The 19031-nt window shown below is 38.0% G+C and overlaps 1 protein-coding gene across 2 annotated transcripts in view; it reads right to left on the reverse strand.

The window, feature by feature from the left end:
* The window catches only part of gpc6a (glypican 6a), a 247837-nt gene that overhangs the window by 89144 nt on the left and 139662 nt on the right, over positions 1-19031 (reverse strand). For both annotated transcript variants that reach the window (XM_061236287.1, XM_061236286.1), the window contains exon 4: positions 11952-12117. In XM_061236287.1, the coding sequence (XP_061092271.1) occupies positions 11952-12117 (166 nt within the window). The remainder of the gene's footprint in view (positions 1-11951; positions 12118-19031) is intronic.

Raw genomic sequence — 19031 nt, forward strand, 5'->3', positions numbered from 1 at the left:
CTCAAACGACCAGTTAAAGCCATTGATTCATTTTCTAAACTCGGCCTCAGAGACAAACAGGATAGCAATACATCCATTCAGAATAGCCTTGAGCTTGCACCACACTCACACTTTGGGGAATAGTACCAGTTGGACTCAAAATCTTAACTAACCATTCAAGTCTCTCCTTTTATGGACATACTTTTATATATCATGCATGGATGAATGATCCAAAATCCCTCCAAAGGTATTCCTCAATCTTGTCAAGCATTACAGGAAAGAAATCTATGCTGTTAGCCTTGCCAGAGGTGGATGCACCAAGCACTAAACTAAGGGTGGCAATAATTATGGAACTATTGACTTTCGTGAAATCCATGTTTTACTTAATGAATGTTTGGTTGTGCGACGGTGACAGGAATACTGCTATTTGCTGACGATATTTGGCCATCCTATAAATACCTTCGATTTGCATGCCATATCTCCCCCATGGTTACAAACTAAAAATGTTTTTTGGGAGTAGAACAAATGACTGATACGTTAATGTTATAAGAAGTGGACAAAAGTTAAAAAAATGCTTGGATCTATTATTTGTATATTTATCTGTTTATAATTGTGCTTGTGGGAAACTATTTGTTTTTGCCGATCTATCACATCATTGGCTTGCTTTGAACTGGGCTTGATCTATCACGTTCAGCGTCGCGCTTACCTTACTGTATGTCAGCAAAAGATAGCTAACAAGCACAAGAGATGCACAAAAAAGTAAAAAGAAGGAACTATAAGACACAGCAAATCTACCAAAGGGGGATCTGTTTTTTTTAACTAGCAACTGCCTTTGGCGATGTGTGCATTGCCTTGATTCTCAATTTCACCATACGACTGCTGACACAGCCAAACACTCGGTCTCAAAACTAAAAACTTATCAAGAACTGCTTAAGGAACAGAATGGGACAAGAGAGACTAAGTGGGTTATCAATACTTTCAATTGAAAATGACAGAGCCAGGAATTTGGACCTGTCGAGCTTGGTGGATGATTTGTGCTGAATGTCCTTTCAAATGAGTGAGCAGCATTTCGGCTTTTTACCATTAAGCCATTATTAGTCACAAAGAGTAATGTAATATTGTGATGTTGTCTCCTATCTGTTAGTAACATTACTATTATCTGTGCAGATGTCTCTCAAGCGCTTATCCCTGTGCGTTGTCTACTGTCTGTTGTTCTGAATGGCGGGTACATGCACGCTGCAAGTGTGCGTGTGGGTAATATCATTGAAGGGGAGGGAGTATAATTTGCACCGGGGCCTGATGGGTCTTAGTTAAACCACTGGCTCACATAACAGTATTCCTTACAAATGCTTCCCTGTTCATTTGATGTAATTTTCAGTTTGCAAGCTGTTATCTCAATAAAATACACATTCTATCGCTGTGACTGAAATAATGTCTCCTCTGTGTCAGATCATTTGGAAACCTTGATTGTTGGGTGAACTAACCTGGGACCAGGTTAAGAAGAGAGGATTTACTTTGAATGAATCTCATCCTGAGAATTCATAAACTGAATTATTTTGATGAAAGGGATAGGACTGGCCAAAGACCAAATCCTCATTGTTGATTAATTTCAAAGCGCAATTGAGAACAGCTGCATGTTGTTCTGTACTCTTGCCAAATTTGGGTTGAATCATTTAAAAAAAAAAATTATTCATTCGATTTCTAAGTATGTTTCAGAAAGAACCTTTTGGTTCAGGTCTGGTCAGATGTTTACTTTTTTGGACTTGAGAAGATCTCTACTCCATATGCCTCTTGAAATTTTAACAGTTATTATGATACAAATATCAAAATAAAGCATAGCATCATTAAAAATGGATTTGGATTCAACAACACGTGTCCTTAACCTTTAATCACAAACAAATGCAACGGTTAATTTGTTTCTTCATGAACAGTTTTATGTGCTAATATTGGTGAAAGGTAGAAGAAGCCATCCATCCATCCATCCATTATCTTAACCCGCTTATCCTAAACAGGGTTGCAGGGGGGCTGGAGCCTATCCCAGCATACATTGGGCGAAAGGCAGGAATACACCCTGGACAGGTCGCCAGTCCATCGCAGGGCACACACACCATTCACTCACACACTCATACCCACAGGCAATTTAGCATGTAGACTGTGAGAGGAAACCGGAATACCTGAAGGAAACCCACGCGACACGGGGAGATCATGCAAACTTCAATCAAGATTCTTATACTATATTAGCTCTAAAACATGTTAAACCTAATAATGAGTCAGAATTGCAGACCAAATTTGGGGCTAGGACTGAGAGGCATGCTCAAGTGATCAGAAAACAACAAAACAAGAAAAAACAACAGTGGGTGTGATGTCCATCCATTCTTCCATTATCTAGCCTGCTTATTCCTGGTCAGGGAGCCTATCCCAGCATGCACTGGGCAAGAGGCAGGAACACAACCTGGACAGGCACATACAGCATTCACTCACACACTCATACCGACAGGCATTTTAGACTATCCATTTAGACTCTCCTAATCTGCACGTCTGGGAGGAAACTGAAGTATTCAGAGAAACATGCAAACTCCACACAGAAAAGCCCTGACTGGGATTCAATCTCGGGACCTTCTTGCTGTGAGGAAACAATGTTACTCACTGGACCACTATGCTGTACAATGGTAATATATACTCAATGAGTATATACAGTTTGTCCTGTTTGTTTTCATGTTTATTCTTGTTTATTCTTGTTGTTTGTTCATTATCATTCATATCTGGTTATTGTTTCCATTACAGTTATTGCATTCGTGATCCCTGTGATGTCTGTGTCTGAATGTTTCTGAGCCCGAGTCACTCCCCTGTCTGTGTACTTCACTATTCGGGTGGTTTCGGTAGTTTCTGTGTTTTCAACATTTCTTCCAGTCTCGCATTCCTTACTCCCGGCTTCTCACACTAGTTAAATGTTGAAAAGCACTATTCTGCTACTACTAATCTAGTTATTGTACAGTACTAATCATATTAATACATTTACTGTCTGTCTAACTAACAAACTAACAGTCACTTAAATTGGGTAGCTTAGATTTAATCACGTAACTAACTAACTAACTAACTAACTAACGTTATCTCCTAGTTTCCATGCTGTTCTATAACTCCATCTTCCTATGCTATCCCTGATTACTTGCTTAGTTTCAGCAAAGTGTTCGCACCTGTCTCTTACTATCACTACGTCTCCAACTCTTACTATCACTACGTCTCCAGTCCGCGTTTTCATCTCCCCCTGTGATTGTATTATTACCCTATCATGTTTTCCACCTGTTGTCTATTTGTTTAGCCCACCTTTCTCCCGAGCCCCCCTAGATTGTCACCTTCCCTCATGTATTTAATCCTCAGTCTCCGCAGTGTTCTTTGTCAGAACATTGATCGTATTGAGTGCCAAAATTCCTGTACGCCGTTTATCGAGATTCTTAACAACTTAACAACTTTGATTTTCACCTAAGCCCTTTTGATCCTCTGTTTTTCATATTTCCTGGATTTTGACCCTTGCTTGTTTTTTCGATGTTTCTTTGCTTTTTGTTTTGGCTATTGTCTCGTGATCTCTTGGCTGTGAATTGGGACCGAATAAACAACGTTTTTGGATTATCCATTGGTCTGCTTTTGGGTCATCAGTACTGTACATAACACTATACTAATAGTGGGTAGGGCCTGCCTTTGCTCTCAAAACAGACTCAATTCTTAGTGGCATGGATTCCTTTGAGATTCCATGTTGATGTGATCATATCATGCAATTTCTGCACATTTGTCAGCTGCACATTCATGCGGCGAATCTCCTGTTCTACTACATCCCATTGACTGGGAAGGCCACTGAAGAACATTGAACTCATTGTCATGTTCATGAAACCAGTTTGAGACGACTTTTGCTTTGTGTCATTGTGCATTATCATGCTGGAAGTAGCCATTAGACAATGGGTCCATTGTGGCCATGAAGGGATGCACATGGTCAGCAACAATACTCAAATAGGCTGTGGCATTCAAGTAATGATTGATTGGTATTAACAGGCCCAAAGTGTGCCAAGAAAATATTCCCCACAGCATTACACCCCCGCCACCAGCCTGTACTGTTGACACAAGGCAGGTTGGGTTCATGTATTCATGCTGTTGAAGCCAAATTCTGACCCTACCATCTGTCTCAGCACAAATCGAGATTCATCAGACTAGGCTACGTTTTGCCAGTCTTCAATTGTCCAGTTTGGTGAGCCTGTGCCCACTGCAGCCTCAGCTTTCTGTTCTTGGCCAACAGAAGTGGAACCCGACATGGGCTTCTGCTGTTGTAGCCCATCTGCCTCAAGGTTCAACGTGTTATGCATTTTTTTTCTGCTCACCACAATTGTATCTGAGTTACCGTAGCCTTTCTGTAAGCTCGAAACAGCTATTCTTCATTGACCTCTCTCATCAACAAGGCGTCTTCGTCCACAGAACTGCCGCTCACTGGATGTTTTTTGTTTTTCGCACAATTCTAAGTAAACTATAGAAACTGTTGTGCGTGAAAATGCCAGGAGATCAGCAGTTGCAGAAATAATCAAGCCCAGCTGGCACCAAAAATCATGCCACGGTCAAAATCACTGAGATCACTTTTTTCCCCATTCCGATGGTTGATTTGAACATTAACTGAGGCTCCTGACCCGTATCTGCATGATTTTAGGCATTGCACAGCTGCCACACAATTGCCTGATTAGATAATCACACGAATAAGTCGGTGTTCCTAATGAAATGCTAAGTGAGGGTAGAATTGTGTCACAATGAGAGTCTGTTTTGACTGAACAGCCTTTGTGCAAAAACTAGTATATCACATACGTAATTTACACCAGCTAGAAATACATACTTTTCAGTAGTGGGAAGAGGGTGCTCAGACAATGTTTTAAACTGTTTTACTAAAACCATGAGAAGCAATCATGAGTCGCCAGGTGGGGCTACTGGCCACAGTCAGCACAGTCTGGATCCTACATCTTAGGCCACAAGGCTCATCTAGGCACCCAAATGAGCCACCCAGCAACCCTATGAGGCCCATTATAATTTTATGTGCACTTGGTAAATCTAAGAAAGTATGACAATTACAGATCTCCAAGGACTGTGATACACCTTAATGGAAGTGTGGCTACTCCAGTATGAATTGTTGTCTAATTATTATTATTTTACCCCTAGTTTTCATTTTAGTTTTATTTTGGGATAATAACATTGTTTGGAAGACATGTAATTAATTTCAATCAATGATAAACAGTGACTGATAATGATTTATGAAGATATATAAAGACCAATAAGTGCACGGTGAAACCTCGCACTTCCAGTAGCAATTGTGTATCTGTTGCTATTGGATTACTTGGTTAATCATGCCTTGGAGACAGCATGTGTCTTCAGGGACCATGCAGATATGTTTGTGGAGGCCGATGAATGCACACAACCCTGAAATTGGCATGCCTTTTATGGGATTGCTATGGTGTTTACTATGCTAATCAGCAACTGGATGCTTGGTATTCATCAGCTGATACATCTGGGATATCCAGACTTCTCTTTAGAACAAAAGTAAGAAGAATTTAAGAAAAGTTTTGAGAATGAGGCCCAAAGTTGACATCTTCCTTGTGTATAATTTGCATATAATTAGTCTTGTGTATAATTGTGTAGGCAGTGAGGTTTACTGGTTAAGATTCTCAAGTACAATTTTATCAGCAGGAACTCGATTTTATAGTTCATGGCCTTCAGGATGTTTGCCAAGGAAATTAAAAATTGACTGACGATGGAAAATCAATTGAATAAGATTACACACGAACATATTAATTTTGAAGAGCCAAGTGTACATGTTGAGAGATAATGTTCAGACTTAAATAGCTGCATCTTCTTGGTGATACTCTATGTAAATGATATGAAAGGGAATCACAATTAATAATGGATTACATAATTACCTCCTGATGATAGTCATATATTAATGGAATTGCTTCCAACTCACAGAGGCCCCACTATTCCTCAGTTCTGGCCTCTGCACTCTGAACTATTGAATAATCTGCCTGATCATAAAATAAGTATACAACTAACCTTAAATTCCTTTCTGGTGATCTGGCTAACTGTGAAGGACTTTCATTAACCAGAAAAAATGTCAGTCCTCTAACTCAAACACAAACTTTAATGTTGTATGACTAATTTCTAATATTATTCTGATACTAATATTAGAATTACAAATTTCATACTAAAAGGACTTCAGTTTGCATTTCAAGCATGCTCTCATTCGTTTTGCATTTTAAAAAATCACATTTTTGATATAAGAATGAATGAATTATGATTGTTTGGATAATTCATGTTGCTATAATTCAGAATCACATTTGAATGCTGAACAGAAATTCACAGGGAGGTCAAGGAACAGGAAGATTTATTATCCAATGCATAAACAAACAGACTAGAGGTTAGTTACTCCATGCTCAATTTCTATTAACATTTCTTCAAATATTCTGCACCTGGAAACTTCTGGAACTTCAGTCTTCAGAGTTTTACGCTGCATTTTAACAGCTGGTTACCATCACAAAACAGTCACATCCTGTTAGGAAAAATGCTAAACTGTTTCTGTTTTCTTGAAGTCTGCATACTTTTCCGTTAACACCAGCTTAATGTTTGGTTTGCAGATGTCTGTTATTGTTACGCAAAACCACTGAAAATGGAAACATCATTTAATGAAAGTGAAGCTTCAATGTGGAAACCACAAATGGACAAAACCGCTGAAAGCAACCAAAGGCGTGTTCAGTTGACACATATTCTGCATCAAACACATTAGGCCATTTACAGTATACGTCAACCACAGCTGTCAAACAAGATGATGCATGCTGGCGAGTATAGCTTTAAACACGCTGTTTCCACACCACAAAAATGTTCAACGGCATCCAGTTTCCCCAAAGTGAGTATGGTTTTCCGATGCAATCTACATCCCTGTACATTCTGGGGGGAAAAACTGTACAAAGGGATCAGCCATAATAGTTCATCTTTACCACAATGACCTCAGCAAAAAGATCACCCATTTCAATTACTATGGGCTAAAATAATTAATCATACCACAGCAGATGGAAAGAGTACAATGGATCCAGTACATGCTGAGCAATGAAATAAAGCCTAATTTTTATTCAGTTTGACCCTGGCCTTTTGCGTTTAACTGGGGACAACAGCACTGCTTAAGGGAGGCCTTCATACTTATCTATCCCTTGTATGGTCACACGACAATAAGGTTACATGAATGGGAATAAACTAATGTAGTTGGTAATCATGGATGAAAACAATAATTAGGCATGTAATTAAGTTTTCAATAGTTAATGTATTAGTTAACTAGTAACTAATGTATTAGTTACATTAGTATTTATACATTTGCAAACGATAGGTTAACATTCTTAGTTAACCATGGACAAAAGTATTAAATGTTTTGTTTCATTCCATCCAACTGGCATTAACTAATGCAATTGTTAACATAATGGTGTACACATACATGAACAAATCTATAGAGATTAACCTCTCAGTAGTTAGTTAACAACTACATTATTTAATGTCAATTCATGTTATTATTGTAAAATAGGCTGTAGCCATTTTCTTCTAGCCTGAGGCAATGTATAGAACAGAAGGTATAGTACAACTAGTAATGATAACACACAGAAGTACACAGCAAGCATAGTTTTATTATGCAATTAATTATTAGCATGGGTGACTAAAAGTGTGTTTTGCACTGGGGAGTGTGTAGTTTTTCAAAGTGAATAGTATCTTCATGAAGAAGACATTGCACAAAGAAACCAAGGAATAAAACTCACTTATACAGGCCGGGCAACTCCTGCAGCAGAGTGTCACCACTTTATGTCCATCTGAAATATTCCCTTAATCTACAGTTAGCTGGTATTAAACTTTGTAGTAACTTTGTGTAACACACAAAATATTAAAGTCGAGGAAGATCATAGAGGTTAATCTTCATTCTCCATTTTCTTTTTCCAAATGCACGCAAGTGGATACAAGCAATCGGAAGAGATTAATTTTCAGCAGAGGGGAATGTCTGAGAAAATTCTATGCAGTTCTTGAGGGTGAACATCTGTTTCCGCCTGCTTTTGGCAGTGCCACGAGAAAGCCCTTGTATTTAACACCCCAAATAGGGATGAATGGAGGTCAAATGAAGGGTAATATGAATGGATGCCTTGTTGTTTAAAGTGGGTTAAGCCACTCTGATGGCCAGAGTGCCGTTTCCCCACAATGGGGCAGCAGGGGAGAGAGAGTTGCGATATGAAGCTTAGCGTGCAGCTGCAGAGGGATATTTTGGTCTCCTTGGTAATATCTTTTTTCTTTTGCCTTGTCCTTCCTGTTATCCCAAGTTATGATATGCAGAGAAAGTATCTGCTGTTAGTCTGGACTATTGCAAGTATGAAGATTCATGTCACCCAAATTCTTTCATTTTACCACAGAAATAAAAAATTCCATGATGAGTCGGTTGGTGAATTTCTATATTGAATGTTTTGCAAGAGCTGAAAAAATTGACATCTGTAAATGAAATATGATATATTATTTATACAGAAATTTACCGTTGTTCAAAGAAGTTAGCAATAATTAGTTATTCATTGTTTTATGGATCCTGCCTAAATATTGCCAGCAAAGACATAATTCCATATGAGAAGCATATGAAAACAGCTACAGTATAAACTATATATAAAGTAACAGGCCATGTGTGAGATATAGGAATGAATACATGCTCGAGACAGAAAGAAATCCTGAAGAAATCATGTGGGGAAATCTGTGAAGTGATTCTCCTAAACACTAATCCAGAAACATCTCAGCATTGTATATTATCTGAACCACACATACGCACATGAGCCATTTGTCCATCCCTATTGGATTGAAAACCAACAAACAGACAAAGAGTCCTTTTCTTGGACAGAAAAATTGAATGGTCTTGATGAAGTCAAATTAAAATATATCTTGAGGGTTTTTATTTTTTTTCTGCAACCACTTGTATTTCTCCATGATTCTGAACAATACAGTTGATAAATACCATTAGCTCAAACTCAAAGTACAAGTGTGACATTTATTAAAGAAACCAAATGCAGTCTTCTGTTAAATTTAAATAGTTGATCCACAATGACTATATGAATATTTAAAGCACAAAGAAATGCACTGAAAGAGGTTGAGCATGCACACAAAAGCCAAATCAATATTGATTTGTGGTCAGACCATATGCTAATTGAAAAATCTGTAAAGCGAAAATGAATATGAAATGTCAAAGCAAAAAATAAATAAATAAACAAAAAATGGCATTTAATCCAACATGCTAATATATTATGTTCATAAACTGACGACAGAGAATATTCAAAGTGAGAGAGAGAGAGATCATTTACTCCCAAAATATTTGTAATGCTAATAGTGTTTAGTTGCTTATGTATTACTATTGGAATTTGTAACCAAACTGTATCCAAAATCACTTTCAAAAGTGCATTGCACATGGAAGCAAACACCATATGAGCAAGAGACATAGTTACAGTCAGATATATTATGGATAGGACAGAATGAAATTTTATTTCACAGTTATCCTGGCCAAAATTATCTCGGTTTATGGTATTATCTTGGTGTACTTAACATAGGCTGAAAATATTCTAAAGTACTAAAACAAGCTGCAATCAATTTACTTCATGTTTGTTATTGAAACAAACACATTTTTATTCTCCAAGTGATTTCAAAGATAATTGCATGGTGATCTTCATTTCAAGTAAATGCATTGATAATGACAGCTATACTGTCATAGTTAAAATTAAAAACTCAGGAGCTGAAAGTAATGTACTTTAGAAATAGAAATACAAATGCAGCAGAAACAATACATACATGTAAATCTTTAATCTTTAATTTCACTTGCATCTGTTGCAATTCAGCAGAAATCCATTCTTCAAAAGAAATTATAATTATTTCATTACTGGCAAAAGATTAAAAATAAACTTTGCACTGTCAGGGAACTAATTCAATTTGGCCATAGGAAACTTCAAAAGGCCAGCTCACAGTGGTCTGCAGAAAAGGAAAGGAGCAGGGAAAGGGTGGTCAGCCTTCTGAGTTGTAAATGTGTGTGTGGTGTGTTTGTGTGTGCGTGCATGTGTGTGCGTGCGTGCATATGTCTGTCTAAATGGGAGTGGCCTAACACAACCAATGCTTTAAGATCCAAAACCTAGCAACAGAACTTTTGATTTTTATTTTAGTTTTTGAGTTGGAAGTTACCTTCTATGTTGGCACCTTGGTTCTACAATGCATTCATCCGTGTTTCCAATTTTGAGAGGGAACAAGCTGTAGTTTGGCACTGTCTTCCATTAATGTCCTTTGTGACTCTTACTTTTCTGTGTCTTAACCTTCATTGTCTGAAGGTACATGAACCTACATTTTGATGAAGGTTGATCCAACACGTTGTTCTGCCTATCACTGAATTTGGGCAGAGCAACCTGTTGGATCAACCTTCATCAATACCAAAGAAAAGTGTATCAACAGTTAAAACACCTCACATAACCAAAATGTCAAATATGTTTATTTGATTTAAGTTGGTTCATAATAATGACCAAATTCAATCAAATAAAAATATTTTACATGTTAAGTGTGGTGTTTTAACTGTTGATGCACTTGTCTTTAGTATTCAGAGTGCAGACATTAAAAGAGGGTGTTGATGGTTAAAACTACTGGATTCATGAATTGCTGTGCTAAACACATTTGAATTCATCCTCGCATCTCCTAATCGCTAACTAGCCAGCCGCACATACATACTTCTCCCTCTTTCAGGCTCAGCCTTCAACATAGTATCAATAACATTTCAAAGCGAATTTAAAAATACACACATATTTGCTGATGCCCTCACCTCAGAGGAATTTCAAAGCTTTAAACTATACACTCTCAACAGTCTTATCCATATATACAAAGCTGAATTTTCACTCAAGTAATTCCACATTTCTCAGTCATAGAATGTCATGTATCAAGCCATCACTCTGCAATATGCATGCACAAATTCACACGACATTTGAGGACTCAATGCAAAACAGAAATGGCCCCTCAGGATTGAATAGAAATCAATCGATGAATGACAAATTGAAACAGAGGCGCAAGGACACATTTAAATGTATGTGATACACCCGGGATCCTCACAATTCAAATGCCACATTAAACATTACAACATAACATAACAAACGCATGTAATGTATGCATCCATTTTCATTAGTACATACAGCAATGTACAGCACTGATTGAAATCTTTGAACCTGTTGCAGATCCAGAGACTGCACTCTCCCATCTAATCTGTTTACGCCATCCTTACGCATTTTTTGTTCCAGAAATCATTTTACATCTGTGAAACATCTCACTCAGGATATCTCCTCACTGCTGTTCCAAAACACTTTGGATTGTATCTACTGGGAGGGACGCACCATTCTTCCTGGTGGCTTTTGACAACAGACAGTGCTTGCATTGGCTAGTTTCCTAAATAGTGCCCACATTTGTAAATGACATATTAAACTAAATAAGAAGGGACGTAATATTCATGGACCTGGGTTCAGGAAATGTTCAACAGGATGGCTCACAAAAGCAATACGAGGTCCCCTAGAAACCACTGCCCACAATAATCAGTCTTTCCTGCATATGGTGCAGCAGCAACCACTCTGAACTAATGCAGAAAGTGGCTGAGATTGACAAAGGTGCAAGAAGGTCCAGGAAGCTCAAACTGAAAAGGCCCAGAATGGAAACTGAACATACTGTGTACATTCAAGCTCACATCCAGCTAATATTCACACCCAGGAAAACTCCTCTGGCATTTTAGCTGTGGAAATCCAAAACTGAAAATTGCAGCATTTATAGAAACAATTCTCAAATATTCTCTGTGACTCAATTATTGTGAGTAAGTGAAAGCGAAATTCTGATAATGTACATGCTACCATAGCAAGCCCATACAGTAGAGCAGGTCTTACCAATAAAATGATTCCACTCTGGGTCCAGATCGGCCTGGTTGGCGAGGCAGCCCTTCATGATGTTCAGACAGTAGTTTCTGCAGGGATTGGCTGCTGGTAGACCTCGGCAGTATGGACAGTACAGCATCTTTGTCAGAGCACGGATGCATGCCGGTGATACAGAGACCTATAGACACAAGAACAGAGAAGTAGCAGGTATGGTAGCAGGTCCTGTTCTACAATCCTGGAAAGGAAACAGGGGGGTAGGTAATTTGCCTGTTTGACTGCCGTGGTAATAAGCATAACCACTCTGGGCATTCCTCTATCCCTCTCTCCGAGAGGTCCTTTATCAGATTATTTGTTTCTGTGTAATCACATACAGTGGGCTCCTGAATTAGTGCCACCCTTGGTGAATCTGCACAAAAAGTGCTGTAAACTAAAAAAAAAATACAGTTATTGACATAGTTAATTGACTTTATTAATGATTCAATGGAATCAACCAAAGTTTGGTTCATTTTTCCGAACATTTTTAAAATAAATAAATGTTTTCCCCCAAAAAACAGGTAACACAATTATTGGCACCCCTGTTTACTACTTTGTGCAAACACCCCTGGCAGATGACAGTTTTTTTTTTTTACCATTCCTCCATGCAGAACTTTTCACAATCATTGATATCCTTGAGATACCCCCCTCTTCAGTTCCGACCACAGGCTTGTCATGGGATTTAAGAATCTTAAAGAATGCCTATGGACCACTGTCATGACCACTGTCACTGTCACTGTCATTTGAAACAACCAAACACCTGTTTGACAGCTCAGAAAAACTCTTCAGGAGGCAGGTGTGGATGTGTCAGTGACTTCTCTCTGCAGAAGATTTTAGAAACCGATCTAAGAAGGCTATACTACAAGATGCCAACCACTAGTAAACTACAAACACAGGATGACCATGTTACAGTTTTCTAAGTAAAAAGGTCTTATGGACAGATGAAACCAATATTGACTTGTATCAGAGTGATGGCAAGGGCGGAGAAAGGGAACTACCCAAAAACCTAAGCATCCCCCTCATCGGTGAAACATGGAGGTGGGGGGTATTATAGTTTGGGCATGAATGGCTGCCACAGGTGCTGGCTCACTTGCCTTCATTGATAATGTAACTGCTGAAAAAAAGCATCTTTTCTGCTCAAGTTCAATCAAATGCCTCCAAACTCATTGGACGGTGCTTCATCTCACAGCTACGCAATGATCCCAAACATACACCAGTGCTTTCTTTCTATTTTCTGTCCTTAATGATCCATGATGTCCATGTCCATGATGATCATGACTGATCATCATGTTGACAAACATCAATAACAGAGATATGGAAGGCTTTCTTATCTCTGCACTAAGGAAGTGATTGAATACACTGGCCTAACCAGACACAGCTCAGAAGGCAAATGTCCAATTACGTTTGCAATTACGATATATGAAAAGGGCTGTAAGTCCTTCACATGATGAAATATCCTAAACTTAAAGGTGACAGTCTGCACTTTATATTCATTGCTTAATTTCAAATCCATTGTGCTGGAGTAGAGAGACAAAATAATAGAAATTGCACCACTGTCCAAATACTTATGGACTGCACTGTACATACTACGCACACACACACACACACACACTCTCTCACACACTCATGAAGGAGGTGACTCCAGATGATATTTGCACTGGCGTGCCTGTCACAACTGAGTACTCACTCAAATTACAGCAGTCACCCACGAACAATAAAGTATCTGTTCAGCAACAGCAGCTTACCATGAATAAATAAGAATGAAAGGATAAAAGAAGCACACTGCATGACACAATTCAAGTGTACTTGATGGATGTCAATGCATACGGAGCTGTCCCTGCTAGCTGTCTTCGTTTCAGTCCAAACTGAGTAAAAATGACAAACGTCTATGAGCTTCACATCTATGGTAAAAACTCCTCGCAAGGTATTGTCACTCTCTATATTTCAATTTATTTTCTGTATGCGTCATGTTCAGAACATAAATTAGTAAGAGGCTTAAAATAAGCACCTGGTTGCCCTAAATTCAAAAGTTCAAGTGTGATTGTATATTGCCCACTCCCCCACCCTCAGATAAAGCATTTTTAACAGCTGTGAAATCGAAGGGTCAATAGACAACATTTATCAGATTTGACCATACTTATTCCTCTGGAATTCATTTCATGGGTCACTTAAATCTTGGGGTGATTTGATAAAAAAAAAAAAAGCCTTTGTGAACACAAGTGCTTCACCACAGGTTAAGTGCAGAGAGCAAGAACTGTTCATTTTTAGATTAGAAACGTGACAATATTATAAATGGTCAAATTACTGTTAATTGTTTTGTCACACCATTGCTGCAGTATGAATCATAAAATGTGCAAAACATTTCTCATATAATTTTTCTGTGTGTCTGTCACAGCACAAAGCATATTAACACCAGCTATTCCCAGAAAAGTTAAGTAAAAATGTTAAGCCGGCTAAGTTACAAACTTGAGACTACTAAACTTGTAACCCAGGGGAGACATAAGAAGCAAAGACAGGAGAGTTAACAGTATAATGAAGTGACCTGATTAAATGCTGAGTCCGTTTAAAAAAGCTCCTTTAGCTCTGCTGGAACAGGGTTGCAGACCCTGGCTATGAATACCAGCTTGCATCCTTGGTCAATTCTAAATGATTTTATGAATTGCAAAGCTAAATGTCTACTTACTGCAGCAGGGCATGCTACAGTAGTACAAATACTGTCAAGAAGACTGACATACTTTCATTCTCTACTACACAAGTGGCACTTGCTTTAAAAAAAACATTCTGTTGTATAGTTAAGTCTGAATACAAGGGCATCATTTTTTTAATTTTTTTTTAAGCACCGGCAATTAACAGTAATCCATCACATTAAGATGCCTGCTTCTTTCTTTTATCCTCCAATTGATCTTATCCATCTAAAATGTATGATTTTGCAAACAGTGAGTAATTCCCAGAGTACATATTAGATACTGTGAAGCTGCCGTTTGATCTTCAACTGCGAATGTCACAGAAGACAGATATACCATTAACATTACAGATTATTTGGTAAATCATTTTAATGTTTGAAATTGATTAATAATCCCCATTTTTAATTGAGGTTCACAGGGCCACAATCAAATAAAACTGGTCTGACAGATATGCTTTGCCAGTAACATCAATGATGCATTGCAGATGGCTTTAAACATTTCCCACTCTTGATCTCATTATCCACAGTCATGCAAAGATTGGCAGTGCACAGTGGCAACTATTTTAATCATCTTTTGCATGTTGACTGGGAGACACGTCTCAGATTATTATTTTATAAGTTCCTGCAAATATACACACTGAAGATAGTTACATATATCATAATTTCATTTGCTCACACGTATCTTTATTCAATTATGGAAGTCAGATTTTCTGTTCTCCTTGTAAAATGCCCACCCCTCACCCCCAGTAAGCAGGATGCCAGGTCTGGTGCAGATATCAGTTCACAAATTAAGGGAGGTGGAGAACAGAGGGATTGTTGTGTGTTGTGCTAAAAAGACTTGCTGCATGTAACGAAAACTCACCGTGTTGTGAACAGTGCAAATTTTATGACAAATAACTAAAAAATTACTTTGAGATCATCTTTAGTTTGTGTGTGTAAATTCCTGCCATCTTCATAAAAAACATGGTAAGAGTCACATCTATCAGCATACAGTGACATGGTAATAGTGCTCCACTCTGACATTGCGGTGGGGATGAGAGCTAATGAGAGACTACAAACCAGGCAGGCTTATACAGCGGTGTTCAGACCATCGTGAGCTAACATGATCGCGGTTGCGCAGTTATTTGTCGTTTTCTCTACAGTTATTGATCCAATTCACTTCAATCAACGAGTTTTAATGTCTGACCATATAAACCATATAACCATAAACCACATTCCTCAGGAGAAAAGCTACCATTGAACGGATGTTAACTTTTTGTGGAAGCGGCCACTTTCCCGTGTTCTGTTCGGAACAAGGTGAGTTTACGTTAGTCTGAAAACAACTAAACTGAGGGGGTTTGGAGTCTACCGAAATATAACATTCAGGCAACATTCTAATGCAGAGCCAATGCACAGATTGCATTTGCTTGCATTCAGTTCATTTATACACCTGGATAATTTGCTGAAACAATTTGGGGTAAGTACCATGATCAAGGGTAGAACACCATTTCTCCAGCTCAGATGTGAACCTGCAGTCTTTAAGCTCTAAGCCCAGGACCATACTGTAACTACCATACTACATTGCAATGCCAATGTAATTATAATGCACTGTTTCATCAGCAGCCCTGGACCACAATATATTTTCAATGACTGCCGTGTTACGGTTTAAAATTTGATCTGCCATTTCAATGTCTTTTGCACTTAATATGGTGTGAACTATTTTCTGCAAAGCCAGACTAAGACAGTTGAATCATGCACAGTGCAGGTAACAGTTTAATTGTATAAAAAAAACCATCAGAGAGGATCATATAATCATGATGAATAGCGAGGCCAGCTAGCCTCAGGTGATAAAAGTGTCAGCAACCTCTAGTATTATGCCTGCAATGGGGAATCCTCATATTGTTTCGCGATTTCAACACTGTTTCTGTTAAAGTAAAAATCCATAACTTTACTTGGTGAGGTGAAGCTTTATAAATGACTTATATTTTTATATATTGTGTGTCTCTGGACTGTACAGTGACTCTACAAGCTACAACATTGCATAGACAGCATGATGCTTTTATGCCTGATAAACTATTGAAAGTATAATTTAAAAAATATCCGGCCCCTGTGGTGGGTGAACACAACCCAAGGAAATAGTAACACTATGTGCCATCTGGGTCATGCATACATGAATTGTGTTATTGCCATACATTTTTATTTCATAGGTTTTATGCAAATAGGCTCAATAGATGCCATATTTTATTCACAAAGATGAACACAAATTAACACTTGCAATAAGCATGATTTAAAAAAAAGATCACATGAGACCTGCAGGGAATTCAGCAGTCTATTCAAGCCGTACGATGTGTAAACGTGTCAATGGCCATGGCAGGTGTCATAGTTACAGGAGGAAAAAATAACATGTCAGCCATACACAATCGGATCGTCTGGCCACAAAGGTAGGAAATGGTTGTGACAGTGAATTGATACGACAATTGCTTGATGCTGAAGATGACGTCAACCCTGTCCAATATGTATGCCATTATACCCGAAACATGTATGATATTAGTGAACATAACAGTAAACACTGAAAGTATTCAAATGTTTGCATATACACTCAGTGTACAATTTATAAGGCAGACCTGTACACCAGCTTGTTAATACAAATATTTAATAAGCCAATCATGTGGCAGCAGCTGATTCCATAAATGCATGTGACGTGGTCAAGAGGTTCAGCTGTTGTCATTACATTACATTAATGGCATTTGGCAGACGCTCTTTACCAGAGCAACGTACAGTTGGTTTGACTAAGCAGAAGACAATCCTCCCCTGGAGCAATGCAGGCTTAAGGGCCTTGCACAACGGCTGTGCGGATCTTATTGTGGCTACACCAGGATTAGAACCACTGACCTTGCGTGTCCCAGTCATTTACCTTAACCACTACGCTACAGGCAGAATGGGGAAGATTGTTCATGCTCATTTACTGTGATTTTCATGCACAACAGTCTCTAGAGTTTGCAGAGAATGGTGCAACAAAACATCCAGTGTGCAGCAGTTCTGAAGGCAAAAACGAGAGGTTTCATCTTCAACTTCAGTCTTCAACTTAATCAGTTTGTCATAGCCAACTAAATAATAATGCCTGCAAGCCTACCCACTGTCCAGCAAGTTATTTTTTGCCTGTACTACATGTTTTTCTTGCTATGTTTTTTCCCGGCCAGAGGCATTCTTGCCACAGAGGCAAAACAAAACCACTGTACTTTGTTTAGCATGCATGACACTTTGTGCTTGTATATAAGTTGTGTATTAGTATATCAGATTGTATATCAGTTTACTGATTCTGACTTGCACACACCAATTATTGTTCTTGTCGATCCTGTGTTAAATATATTTAGTGCATCACACCATATCATCCTTGCAAATTACTCTTGATGAGGAAATAAAATATCTAAATAACATTCACAAAAACAAACATACTACACACAACTAGAACTATTAGTATATGCCTTTCTGTTGTCAATCACTGTTTAATAAAAAATAAATTCTTCCAAGCTTATTTCTATATTTGTTTTCTCACCTTGTTTTCTATTCACCTCTATCTTAAAGTCTTTTTTAATTACCTACTGAGCTAGTGGAGTTGCATTGATTTATGAGGCATTGGATATGCAGTAAACTATCAAATCACAGCTTTACTGTTGCACATTTGAGAATCAAATGCTGCACTCATCATTCCAACTAACTCTCAAATGCATTCTTTCAGTGTTTTCCCCTTTATTTCCCCAAATGTGTACAGTTATATGAACACACATGTATAACCACAATAAACAATATTGCGTGCAATCACATTTCAATTGAATTTGTATTTTAGCATTTTGCCATTTTGCCTGCATTTTGCCAAGTATGTATTTTTGCATTTGTATAAATCAATATATAGTACATTATAATGAATTATATACAGTGTGCATTATTAGTTTCATAAGAAACATCCCACAAATAAATATGAAGGCAAATATTAATAGAATCATCTTTGCTTGTGCATTTATGTATTTTCCTTTGCAATAAGGTAACAGGAAAATAATAAAATCTGAAATTGAATCTTGACAGAATGCAGATTCCACTGTGAAGACTGTGAATATATATACTTTTCGATGAATCACAAATACTAATCAAAAAGCACTTATTCAGCTCCATGTGAAGGCAAGCGCATGTGCATGTCACACATAAGTATTTTTTTTTTATGTGACACAAGCAGTACATGAGTCATAAATTATGGAGCAGTGGAACAGTGAAGAAAATCAGCAATCTACAGGGAAAATTTGGAATATTGATCACGATTAATATTCAATTCTTTCTACCACAACACATATACAGTGGTCTCCAGAATTATTGGCACCCTAAATATTCACAAAATATACTGT

The sequence above is a fragment of the Conger conger genome, chromosome 3 (genome assembly GCF_963514075.1).
Source record: "Conger conger chromosome 3, fConCon1.1, whole genome shotgun sequence".
Taxonomy (NCBI): Eukaryota; Metazoa; Chordata; class Actinopteri; order Anguilliformes; family Congridae; genus Conger; species Conger conger.